Source organism: Ostrea edulis, chromosome 4 (genome assembly GCF_947568905.1).
Source record: "Ostrea edulis chromosome 4, xbOstEdul1.1, whole genome shotgun sequence".
Classification (NCBI taxonomy): domain Eukaryota; kingdom Metazoa; phylum Mollusca; class Bivalvia; order Ostreida; family Ostreidae; genus Ostrea; species Ostrea edulis.
In genome coordinates this window covers 28,585,515-28,598,522 of record NC_079167.1, presented here as the reverse complement: position 1 = coordinate 28,598,522, position 13,008 = coordinate 28,585,515, and the positions used below count along the sequence as shown (strand labels likewise).

Below are 13,008 nucleotides of genomic sequence, written 5' to 3'. Positions count from 1 at the left end.
GAAAGCACTTTTAGATCTTGAAGAATTACCACTATGTCCGTAAAGCTTATGGCATCTGGCGGGACTAGCATACTCCCTCCAAATGGGGTCAAGTGATTACAGGTACAGGTGGTGTAGTGGGGGAGGGACTCAGCGGTGGGGTAACAACCCGAGCCACTCCACGACTCATCGCTGGGGTTGTAAAATCCACACGATGTCAAATAGATGGCTGCTGATACATTGTAGGCAAAGTTAGGGTCATTATTGTAGACAGTGATCGTGTAGGAGGCTGAGGGGTCAAAGGATCTGTAACAAATACAGCAACACCATCAACGTATAAAAATACATGACAAATCAAATGGTATGCAAATCTAATTTAATAAAAAAAAATTGGCAATTCCAAAATCTGAAGTTTGCCCCATATTCTATGGACAGCCTTTTGTTTGCTTCACACATTTACTTTATCATGTTTTGCAAGTGATACAAAAAATGACATCTTACTCTGAGTCGATAAAGATGGTGTAATTTGTATGGTTCATTCCTGCCGTCATGTGGGCCGTTCCCAATATCAGTTGTTGTTCATATGTTGAAGAAGTAGCTTCATATCCTTTACCAAGGTAGAATTCCAGTTCATCCAAGGGGGTAAGTAGACTGTCATTGATCAATGCTATTCTCAGCTGAATGTGTAAGGCATGGCCTGATTTCGAACCCGCAGTGTTGATGTTAATTTTCTTTTTTGAGCTTTGTTCAATCTCATATGTGGTCATGGTTAGGCCTGCTGAGGGGTCATACGCTGTATTGGAAATCAGTCCTCCAGCACTGAGATTGGAGTAGCCATTTGTAGAGCTATCCGGGAGGTAAAACTTGAGTGAATTGGTGTCAGACAGACTTTGGACTGCAACATCTGTGCCAGAGGTCTGCTTGAAAGACATGGTCAATATTCTGGAATTGACTTGCGTGGTTGAATAACCCCAGGTAAATGGATTTCGTGATATCCCCATCATGAGTTGCAGTACCTCTGTCCCTGGGTTAACAATTCCATCTAACATGTCATTATTGCCCTGCACAGCCACACCGCTGGTCTGATACAACGTAGTGGGAACAGTACTCGTGGTTCTGAGCCCATATATCTGTATCCCACTCAACTCCAGCTCAATGGGATTCTGACCCAGAATCTGGTTTTTCAAATTGACTGTGATGATTTCTTCACTGTTTTCAAAGGCTTTGTTCACAACAAATTTTTTGTGATCCTCGTCTGATCTGGTGGCTGACTGAGTATCACTGGTGCTGATGTTGGCTTTGAAGGTTGTAATGAGTGCCGCTTCCAGAGACTTTGTAGAATTCACAACAGATGTCGCATCATACACCCCAGCATTGGCAGCATCCATAAGGTTGGAGATACAGGCCATCAAGTGGCTTGTCAACACTGAATTGTCACCAACTCCTTGAGTGCTTCTCATGGATGATTTCAAATCATCAACCTGGTTCAGAGCTATTGTCTGAGACTCTTTGGTTTGAAATTCTGTGGCATATTTCTGTGAGAAAAACAAAATTATTGAGTATGAATGGAATTAAAAAATGTGGGTTAAATTCAGTTTATTCTTCTAATTTTGAAATGCACTGCACTTGCACTCATGAGGTTTCAATATCAAATGTAAACAGCGAAATAAGTTTTAAACCGACAAAAACTGAAGTACTGTGCTAATATGTTGACTGTACTACTGTTTGAGCGAGCACAGCTACATATACACATATTTTGTAATGTTCACGCTTTGACCATTCGAACAGGTTCAATTTCAACAATATCTATTTGCCAAATACTCAGTAGGCAGCAGAAACAGCCTATTTAGTTTTCTCTTTGAGTTTTAACTCAAATAATTATTTAAATCCTGTATCAGGTTCTTGCTACATTTAGATCACTCCAAAATACCCAGCATGAACATTTTACAAACGTATTATTCATGAATGTGGTTGAAATATTTTTATACTATAATATATGCATTATATTCCTGCTGCCTTCACTGTGACTTGCTTAACCTTCGATGCGTGACTTGTTCTGAACTGTATCCTCTCGACTGCCTCTCCTTTCCTTATTTCTACTCTCAATCTTTTCTAGTCACTAACTGTGTGATAAAAATACCCAAGTCTTGTTGTAAACCTTTCAAGTTTGTAAAACTGTGTGATCAGCACTGCTTTTGAACATAAAACGCATTTCAATATAATGATGATTTAGAAAAAATCTATATATTAAACAGTTATTGTACATACATGTACATGCGCGGATCTAGAATTTTTCTTTGTTTACACAATTCATATTCGATGCCATATTACGTATGCCTAATGTTTGGTATATTGTCACAGTAGCATGACTTTATAACAAGTATTTGGATCCGCCACTGCCAGTCTTATTATGACGTACGTCAAGACATAGACATGACGTCACACATCATCTTACCCTGCCTTTCATAAACATTGCACTTTGTTAAACATTGTGCCTAATGGTGTACTGAATTTTCAAGCTAAGAGACCACAAGATTAGGACGATAATCCACGCAAGTTCACAATCATATTTCAAGGTGTGACTTTGCGAGATCTCCGCCATTTTTGACAAGGCACTTCTGGGATTGGCATCAAAAAAATTTTCATGTTAAAGGTTTAGATTTAGCTCAGATTATTTCACATGCTTTAGTCATTAGAGCTCACAGTACAGGCCAGCGCTTCGTGATGGCTCGCTATTACTCACCGTTAGGTGTTCCAGAATGAAAGCTGTCTGTTCCTTTTCATGAAGACTTTCTAGTGGCAGCCCCATGGCAGCTAACATGATGGCATTTCTGACCTTTGTCCTCAAGGTCAGCTCCTGGTTTGAATTAGCCGATTCCACCAGGCGTGACTGCTCGTTAACTTCATGAACCATGGTAATGCAGTATTGCAAGATTAGCGTGGGGTTGTTTTCTAGAACCAAATTGGAGAGCCTGCTGTACGCTAGAGACTGGATGTAGTCAGTTGCTGTTGTTGTGGCATTCGTGGAGGGTGCAGTAATTACAACAGAACTGAAAATTTATAAATGCAAGTGTTGTGAACAAGTTTGCAATTTGACTTTCAACACCAGCTTTAAATCACCAAGTACAGTGGAACCCCGTTATCATGTTCCCCCTTTATTACGTTAGTCCGCATATTACGTTGGAATTTCAAAGCACAAAACCATTTCTTAACAAACCTATATAAAATAGACCTCGTTATTACGTTGTCCTAAAATGCTGGGACTCGGTATTACGTTGTAAAAATTCCGACAAAAACATAATAAACCCCTAATTATTCAATAGTGATTCTCAAAATAATAAGCCATTCACACACCTTGACTGCCTGAGGCAGTCACCACGTAAATTTCCTGGTCTCTTAGGGGATTAGAGAGGCTTGACTGATCACGCTTCGACAGATCTAGCGACATCATTACAGGTGAATACCCGGTATTGAAGCCAGTGATACACAATTAAATAATGTTTATTTAGAAATTGTACTCTATGAAATCTACTTCATTTTTCATATTTTGATAATCAAAGAAATAATTTCTCAACCACCTGCGTGTTCAGCAGAGTGTGATTACCTTCGCTATTAAAACTCTATTCACGGACAGCTTTGGTACCAAACATGAAAGACAAGATTTATCGTAGCAATGTTACAACTGCTTGGGTAAATGCTTGGGCTTAGGTGACTAAAGGTGTGCAATTAAAAAATTGTCCGTTGTTTGGACATGCAGCTTGGGTGTTCGTAAATCTCGTCCATACATACACCAATCAAACTGTCCTGTGTTATTGGCCGATTCGTGCACGGCATTTACCTCAGTGAACATTCTAAAATCCCTTGATGCGCACGTGATTTTAGTGCCATCATTTAGCGTTATAAATGAAATCTTCGTGCATCATTATATTTTTTTATGTGGATTGCGATTAAATTGTTCTCTGTGTTTATCGTTGGTGAGAAAAATGTGTAAGTGTTGGGTATCGTGTGCGTTTTCTGTCTATAGTTTTGTTGTTTTTTGGGTGGAATTTTTTTATTGTGTTGTGTATTGTGTAATTAGAGAACTTAACAAAAACGATGTTTTGTTATTTTTTTAATACAAATGTTGAATACGAACCGGAATGAGTTATTAAGAGAAATTTACATGAACGCATTGTTTTAAAGTTGAACAAAATGGCAGTCCAAACGAATGCAGGAAAAGCAATGTTTATCAAAACATCCTTACTATGAATACTACACCGAATAAGAACATGAAGAATTACGGACATTAAAGATAAGATGTAAATAAAACAAAGTATCATAGTCTTTTAAACAAAGAAACAGTAAAGATATATTCACACACCCCTTCACGGAGTACCAACGGACGATATACAATTTCCAAATAATATTTTTAACGGATTTCACTGGGAACGTTTATTACGTTGCCCCCGGTATTATGTTATTTTATCGTGACAAAATGGAAAACGTAATAACGGGGTTCCACTGTACTTAAATAAATTTTGTTTACGAAGAGCACTACAAAATTTCATGAAGAGTAGTAAAAAATGATGGATATCATTATGTCTCCACATCTATTGCATACCTATCCAAGGCTTGAGTACTGGCTCCATACTCATCCTCCACAAAAATCTTAATCGGCACGGTGCTTCTGGTGGTTCCTGGCCAAGGAGCCACATATATCTTGGCACTGCTTGAGCTACCATAGTACAGCACCACAGACTCCTTCTGATCGGAACTGTAAGATTTCACACGGTAGTAGAGCTCTGTGGAGGAACTGCCTGGATCACTGTAGCCGGTGCAGGTGAAGGTCACAATGTCCTCCAAGGATATGACAGAGGATGGGTTCAATGAACATGACCCTCCACTTGGTGCTGTGTTACCATGAAGTTCCACTTCACCAAAGCCAGAGGTTGTGGTAGCAGAGACCGTCTTCTGCACCTGAAGCTTGAACTTGTATGCTGAGGCTGCTGGCAGTTGGTCTGCATTCACAACCAAATTAATCTGGTCATTTCCAGTCGAGGTTGTGGTGGAGTCTAAGATAAAATTGCTGCTGCCATACTTAGCAGTCCAAGAGTATGTCAGACTACTGGCTGACATACAGTTTGAGCACTCGGCCTCCAACATCACCATATCACCTGGATTGATCACGTAACGATCTTCAGCTGAGCAGGAGATGCACTTGATGGACACCAGCGGCACATCGTTCCCAGAAATTTCAACCTACAATGTATTGCATAAATAAACATTTGTAAGACACTTTCACAGTATTCAGATAAAAACTATCAATGGTTTCAATACTAAGATATGACCAAAGTGTAACATATAAACTCCACTATCACATATGTAACCAAATGATAGGACACCCATACTATGTTTGCTGTTTTTGCGGTTGTGCCAGACCAGCAAGAAAACGAAATAACCTATAATTACCTATATATAATCAATGAAACCGTAAATGTCTTGACAAAATACACCAAGTGTGATGTCTACAAAATGAGATGAAAATTGAGCCATTCCTAGCAAAAAGGGCCCTTGAGTATTTTAGTGCCAAAGTGTGAACTATAAAGAACAATCCCTGAAAATATTTGAGCAATATTGTCGTTAAAATATTACAGTTAATCAAAGATGAAAACCAACTCGAGATTGGCAATCGTGACCCTTTTCTTTACAAGGATAAAAAAAAAATATGACATCACGTTTTTTTCATTATGACGTTTTGTGAAAAACATTGTTGGATAAGATAAAGGTCTTTTTTGCTAGGAACAGCTCAAATGACAGTTTACTAGCTGTTATCATATTTACCTCTACAGAGGTGGAACCTGAAGTTCTCGCTGGTGAGGAAACTGTCAACGTCACTGTATACTTTTGTCCCACAAGAAACTTGCTATTATCCATTGTTACTGTTCCAGAAGAAGCCCCAGTCACATCACTGCATGCATCAGGATTTGTACCTCCCTAAAATAATCAATCTTCAAAATTTCAAACAGAGAAAATGGATGGTAAAAGAGCATTTATGCTTTTTATCAATTCAATTATCATCAAGAACATCTAAAATTTGAATAGAAACACATACCAATGAAATTGAGCAAGTCCAACTGTAAATGAGAGCAGTGCTACTATCATCTCTGTCATAGGATTCAGTTCCATTCAGGGTCACGGAGTTCAAGTTGGAGACAATCATAGAGTTACCACCGGACAGCAGTGCGATAAGTGGGGACTCGATGACAGATACAGTATACTCCTTGGTCACCTCCAGTGGTGTGTCGATATACACTACCGATACACTGATACAATAATATCCGTAGGGCAATGTCTTCCCAGGAATAGTAAATTTAGAGCTAGCTGCATATACCGAGGATGGAAGGGAAAATGGAGTCAGGCTGCCACTACAGGACGCGGAGGCAGCTGACTGCACTTGCCAGCTGTATCTGATGATATAATCCCTGCATCCCTGCATGTCGGTATCTAGCTCAAAGGACACCGATGAAGACTTGAAAATGGTACGCGAGGCGCTGCCACTGGCCACTACAACTGGTGCATCACAAGTCAGAGGCTTGATCTCAAAGACAACAACCTTAGATGCTTCACTAATGGAGTTTGACACCAATAACGTACCGGTATACAGACCAGCATCATCAAACTTCTTGATCAGTAAATTATTAGTGGCCACCAAGTTTATGGTTGCTGGGCCTGTAAAGGTCCAGTTGTAGCTCACCCCCACAAGATTCTGGCCTCCAACAACAAATTGTGTGTTGTATTTCACAAAAAGTATGGAATGTGTCATGTCTATGTGGAGATCAGAAATAATTCCAATGATGGTCATCTGGCATGTCAGAAGTTTAGAATCCACCAAATTGCTAGCATTGACTACGATAGAATATTGTCCTGTTGTGTCAAATACAGTTGAGAAATTAGCACCAGTATGGGTTGGTCCACTAACAACTGTCCAGTCATACGTTACGTCTGTCCCGGCACTGATGGAGGCTACCATGGCAACGGTGGTATCTTCCACAGCTTCTGTGTCACACCCAGTGATAGCGAGATTCTGAATGACATCCTGCACTGTAATATCCACTTGAGCTGTAAGGCTGTTCAGCCTGTTATTCACTGTCACTGACACTGTGTACTTTCCGCTTGATGTGAAGGAATGGGTCTTCGTGTTTCCAGTGGTAGTTGTCGTTGAGCTCTGTATCGTCCACGTGTAAGTGAGATGCGTGGCATTTGTATTGTGAACTGCCGTAAGGTCTATAGCCTCTGAAGTTTTAGTCACTGTTTTTGTTGGTGTCAAGACTAAACTGACCAAAGGAACTTGAGCATGGACCACCATCTGAGTCTGGAGAGAACTGACTGCATTCTGTACCGTCATTCGCACCGTGTAAGTTTCTGCTGAAGTAAAGGCATAAATTAACGTTGTTCCTGTCCGAGTGATTATCGTTGAGCTGGTGGAGTCCACAACAGTCCACGTTACTGTGTAGGCATCACCTTTTTCTATAATTGATGTGAAGGTTACATCTTGTCTTGTTGAGACATAGGGATAAGTAGTTGTGTTGATGTTGTGGGAGAAGGAAATGTTTTCGACGGCATCCATGACCTGCTGCTGATACGTTGCTATTTTCCAGCTGACAACATTTGAAACATTTACACTAACTGTGAAGTTTCCTTTCCTTGAGAACAGATACTCTACTGTGTTGGTAGTACTGGCTAGAGTCTGCGTAACACCGTTTTCTTCGATGGACCACTGGTATTCTCTGCTGGAGCCTGAAGACACGGATACTGTGAGAAGAGCTGCAGATCCCGTGGACACGTCTGAGGTCACATTGGAGGTTATACTGGGAGTGGACACTTGATCCTGTACGTAAATAAATAACTCCTTCTCTACATTTGACTTCACATTGTCCACTACAACTTTTAGCTTGTAATCTTCTGCAGTTATGAAGGGATACGAAAAATTCTGAATGGTGTTGGTAGCTATACTTGGGTAGGCATCACTTGTCAAAGCTACATAGTATTTATAGGAATTGGAATTCGGTGGATAATACACATTTGGAAGAATGTAGAAAGTATATCCAGTTCCCGAGATGGCATATGTGTTGGCTATCAAGTCTGAAGCTACGGCAACACTAGTCAGTTGGTTGACAACTGTGATTTGAATTGTAGCTGACTTGACACTAATCATGTTGTAAGCTGTACCGTTTAGGAGGTAGTGATCAGCAGAGGTATATCCAGGATTTAAAATACTGTTAGTTTCATGGTGAATCTCAACACAGACATCACAAAACTTCCAAACATACTTCACATCTGTACCACCTGTCACTATCAAGGTGTAAGTCAGGGTCTCATTCACTAGCACAATGGTTGGCATGACAGAAGATGTTGGAAATGCCACATTACTGATAAGAGATTGTGCAGCAATCGGAATTTGCACCGTTTGGGAATCCACTTGATTTGTGGCAGTAACAGACATGGTTCTATTTCCAGGAGTGTAGGTGTGAGAAAGGGTGGCAGCAGTTTGTGAAGCTGATGCAGTTCCATCAAAATTAAACACAAACTGAATGTCAGATCCACCTGTGTATGTCACCGTGAATGATGTGGAAGCAGCTGCCTCCAGGAAATAATTCCCAGCGCCATCTTTGACACATGTGGAACATTTAATTCCCAAATTCTCAATCATGGCTTGGACACTGAAACTGGACGTGGCCGTCTCTGAGCTGATTGCATTGGACACGTTGACCGAGACTGAATAGGAGCCAGCTGAAGTGAAGTTAAGGTTGATGTAGTTTGTTGTTCCAGTATCATATTCCACCCCATTGTATACCCAGACAAAGTTTAAGTTTGTTCCGTCACTCACTGTGGCAGTCACGGTGATGGTGGCCTCTGTTGTGGAATTGATACTTCCCGGTCCAGGATTACTCACAGACAATCCTTGAATACTTCGCATCACAGTAATGGGGGATAATTTCATCACCATATTGGAATTGGAGTTGTCTGTCACATTCACCATGATGTTGTAATCACCAGCTGTTGTGTAAGTGTGTGTAGCTGTTGTCTTTCCCACCCCAGCTTCCGTGTTTGAATCCCCATAATCCCATGTAATATGCAGCTGACTCATGTCATGATGAAGTAAAGTCATTTCCATACTGACAGCACTGTTCTGTTCCACATATCTGTTGTGGCTGAGAGATTTGATGACAAGAGTATCTGCCAGCACCACATGGATTTCCAGGGTTGTTTTCTTAAAGTCAATGTCATTTCTGGCAGAAATTGTCAAATTATAGGCACCGACAGTATTAAAGATGTAAGTAAGAACACTGTTTGGTGTATAGCCCGAGTCAAATGCCAGGCTATCAATTTTAAACTGGTAATTCAAACTTGTTCCTGTTGTCACACTCGCAGTATAACTCTGAGAAGTATTAACCACCACATATAAATCCCCACTCACAACAAAGTTACTGATTTTCTCCTGCACCAGCAAAACCACAAAATTGAAGGCTGAACTTGGTCCATTGGTAGCCACACAGGTGGCATTAAAGTTACCGGCTGCATTGTATGTATGGTCCTTGGTAGAATCCGTAACATTCACATCTTTTGCACTTCCATCTCCATAGTCAAAAGTGAATAAAATAACCCCATACGTATGGGGGGCTGGGTCCATTTTTGCTTGTAATCTGGCAGTCTGTCCTTTTTCAAGATACACATTCTGAGCTTGGAGAAAGAAGTTTCCGATTGGATCAACTACTTCTACATCAACCGATGTATCTTTGCTTTCACTAAATTCATCAGTTATCGAAACCGAAACTGTGTAATTCCCTGCAGTCAAAAATGTAAAATCTTTAGAAACAGAAAATGTTGATAACCCAATCACTTCGTTTGTTGTCTGTACAGTGGAGTTTCCTTCTTGCCAAATGATGGACACTTCTGCTCCAGCAACAGCAGTTGCTGTTGCCACAAAACTGTAGGTATATGTTGCAGCCAGAAAATCCCCAAGACTTGTGAAAGCAAGGCCATTCAGTCCCGCTCGATATCTGCCCCGGACGGTAATTTCTGCTGAGGTGTTTGTCAGTCCATCAGTTGCTGTCACAGTAACCTGGTACGTCTCTTTGTTTGTAAATGTGTACGATATTGAAGAAGACGTGGAGGTTTTTACAGGCGTGGACCCATTGTAACTCAGACTGTATGATGATGGAGTCCCATTAGTTATGTTGGTGAGAAAGGTAGTTGGGGACCCAATTTCTACAATGTTGTTAGTTGTAGGAGTTTCCAAATACACATTTAATCCAGATATGGGCTGTAAAACATTGACAGTAATTTGTTTAGTTTTTTGCAAAGTCAGGTCATTGTATACCATTACAGTTATCGTCTGCGAGGCCCCATCACTAGCAAGGAACTTGTAGAGCTGGTAAGAAAAGGCTAATGGGCGGTGACCTTGAGAGCACTCAGTCGGATATAGTGCTTCGATGCTTGATGGACAGGAACTTTGAAAACTAACATTCGTGTCAACGCCATTCCTGGTCCATCTGGCCACCAAATGTGTCCCTTTGGTTATGCGAAACACAAAATATGTGTCTGTGTTATCCAAAACATTAACACCACCTGATGACTGGATTGGAGGATTAATCCACGTTATTTCTCCCACTTCTTCTTCAGCCTTGACGGATGATGTCTGAGGGCTTCCACCAAGTGAAGGTACGTCTAACGTGTAGGTGTACGTATCCGGATTGGTGAAATACTGAAGGGTGGTTGGCAAGGTCTCTTTCTGATTAGCAGTGTACATCAGATTGAAGTAACATACACGGTTCGACAACCATGACTGCAAGGAAACCACATCTCCCACACCAACCCAGTCACGATTTGAAATGCTGTTGAAATTTTGATCCCAATCTGACCCAGTACTGGCATCACATTTGATAACATCGATGGAGGCATTTGTCGCAAAGGCAAGTACATCATTTTCATGCACATCGAATTCCGTAGCTGGAACGGTGTATTCCTCTTCTCCTCCTGCTGGCAGATCAACGTATGTCACCCCTCTAACACGATAGGTTGGTGCTACTCCAGTACTGGAAAATTGGTTGATACAGAACAAGAAAAGGGGTTTGTTGACACAGGTGCAAGGGTCAGTCTTTGGAAGGCAGGAGTCTGTGATGAGACAGTAGTCCTCATGACTAGGACAGGTGGACACTGATTTTGTACAGGTCGGTGGAGAACTGACACAAGAACCATACCAGCTTCCACTTTGATTGCAACCTATAAACACAAAAAGGCATATTTCACATCACTGCTTTATTAATTTGGTATATGGACGTCAAGGTTTGCCTTGTGTTTCAATATCTTTTCTATCTCAGTCTTAATTCACAATTCACTTCCAGGGTAAATATCTTCCCAATTCAAAAAGTTCTAAATACATGCTTTTCCTATTCTTCTTTTCTTATAATTACCTGGAGGTATAAAGTAATTCGAGCACACTGGTTCCAGCACCATGAATGTCAAAGCAAAACTCTCGGTTCTTCCGGATGTTGTTCGAAAATTCCATGCCCTGACTTTTCCCTCTCTATTAATCCACATTCCTAAATATCGATAGTAAACATGTATAACTCATCCAAATAAATATCTACATTATTCCCAAATACATGCACATTTCAAATGTTAATACATATACTGATTAATATTAATTTGCATGTACAGTAGACAAATTTATTTCCACACAGTAAAAATACTGCAGACTGATGATATCCATTATGTCTACAGTACAAAATTCCACAAGTTTGTATGCCTGAATGCAAACAGACACAGTAAAACATGCTTATCTCAAACATGCTTATAACGAATTTATGCTTATTGTGAAGTGATATTCATTCTCCTAGGAGAGGAATGACCCTCAAGGTTCAGTATAACCATGTTTTATTGTATTTTAATTCAGGAAAGTCAACATTCTCAGGTGCCTGAATCTAGATTTGAAGTGATGATTTCTTATGTTTTAATCTTTTTATTGGTATAGTTATTATTCTTTACTATAGAATTGATATGCAAAATAAATTGTTTTTATTGCATTTCCTTACATTGTCTGTTGTCAATGAAAAAGTAAACAAGTGGCCCACAGGCCTTGTCGGTCACCTAAGTACTAGTGAAAAAGTTTCACTACTCCCAAGGGCTATGAAATCTAGAAAAATATATCATGTTCTGAATATCTAAGTTAAATTCTAATGAAAGGCCTTACATGATATAATATGTGTATTAACATTAAACGATATGACTAATCTGGACTCATCCTAGAGTCATAACCCTCCCTGGGCTGTGAAATTCACCATTTTTTGTACATCCTTTTCTGCTTTTCCTAAGTATGCAATTAGATTTTATACAGTATCAGCAGACTTAAATAAGTCCTTCAAATCATTACAGTAAAACTCGAATATAGCGAACACGGATATAGCGAATTTGCGGCTATAGCGAAGTGAAATCGATTTCCCCGGCAAATTCTTTGTATATTCTATAGAAAAATCTGCATCTATAACGAACATGGATATAGCGAATTTACGGATATAACGAAGTAAATCTCTATTCCCCTTGAATTAAAAATGAACGTAAAAATCACCTTTTATAACGATTTTTTTTCATTTAAACTTGTGATTTTTAACAATCGCTTTCCATTGCCATAAAACATCCACACTTATTACGGAATTTCTGATAGTATTTTTTCAAAAAAGGTTGTTAACGCAAAACAATACTTACACATACATTTAGCGAATATATTGTCGGTGTTTCCTATTCTCGTTTATTAAATTTGAAGTTTGGTTGCATTTATTTTATCATACACCCCTTTCTTTGTGTAAATCAACAAGTAAATTACAAATGCGATAGACTGTTTGTATGTATTGCACATAATTTTGTTGACATTTTTCTTTCGACATAATTCATTCGTGACTTAAGAATCCATCAAGAAAAAATATCATATTTAAATCAGTGTGTATAGTTCTTCTATAAAAATATGTCTTCTTGAAATTAGGTTTAATTTCT

General features: G+C 39.6%; 1 protein-coding gene across 1 annotated transcript in view; it reads right to left on the bottom strand.

Annotated features, from left to right (window-relative positions):
* LOC125672010 (polycystin-1-like) overlaps positions 1-13,008 on the bottom strand; it is a 79,104-nt gene that overhangs the window by 20,652 nt on the left and 45,444 nt on the right. The window contains exons 18-24 of the mRNA XM_056162162.1: positions 11,433-11,561; positions 6,071-11,241; positions 5,800-5,952; positions 4,580-5,217; positions 2,723-3,029; positions 481-1,514; positions 30-285 (exon numbers count right to left, since the gene is read on the bottom strand). Coding sequence (XP_056018137.1) covers positions 30-285; positions 481-1,514; positions 2,723-3,029; positions 4,580-5,217; positions 5,800-5,952; positions 6,071-11,241; positions 11,433-11,561 — 7,688 coding nt within the window. The remainder of the gene's footprint in view (positions 1-29; positions 286-480; positions 1,515-2,722; positions 3,030-4,579; positions 5,218-5,799; positions 5,953-6,070; positions 11,242-11,432; positions 11,562-13,008) is intronic.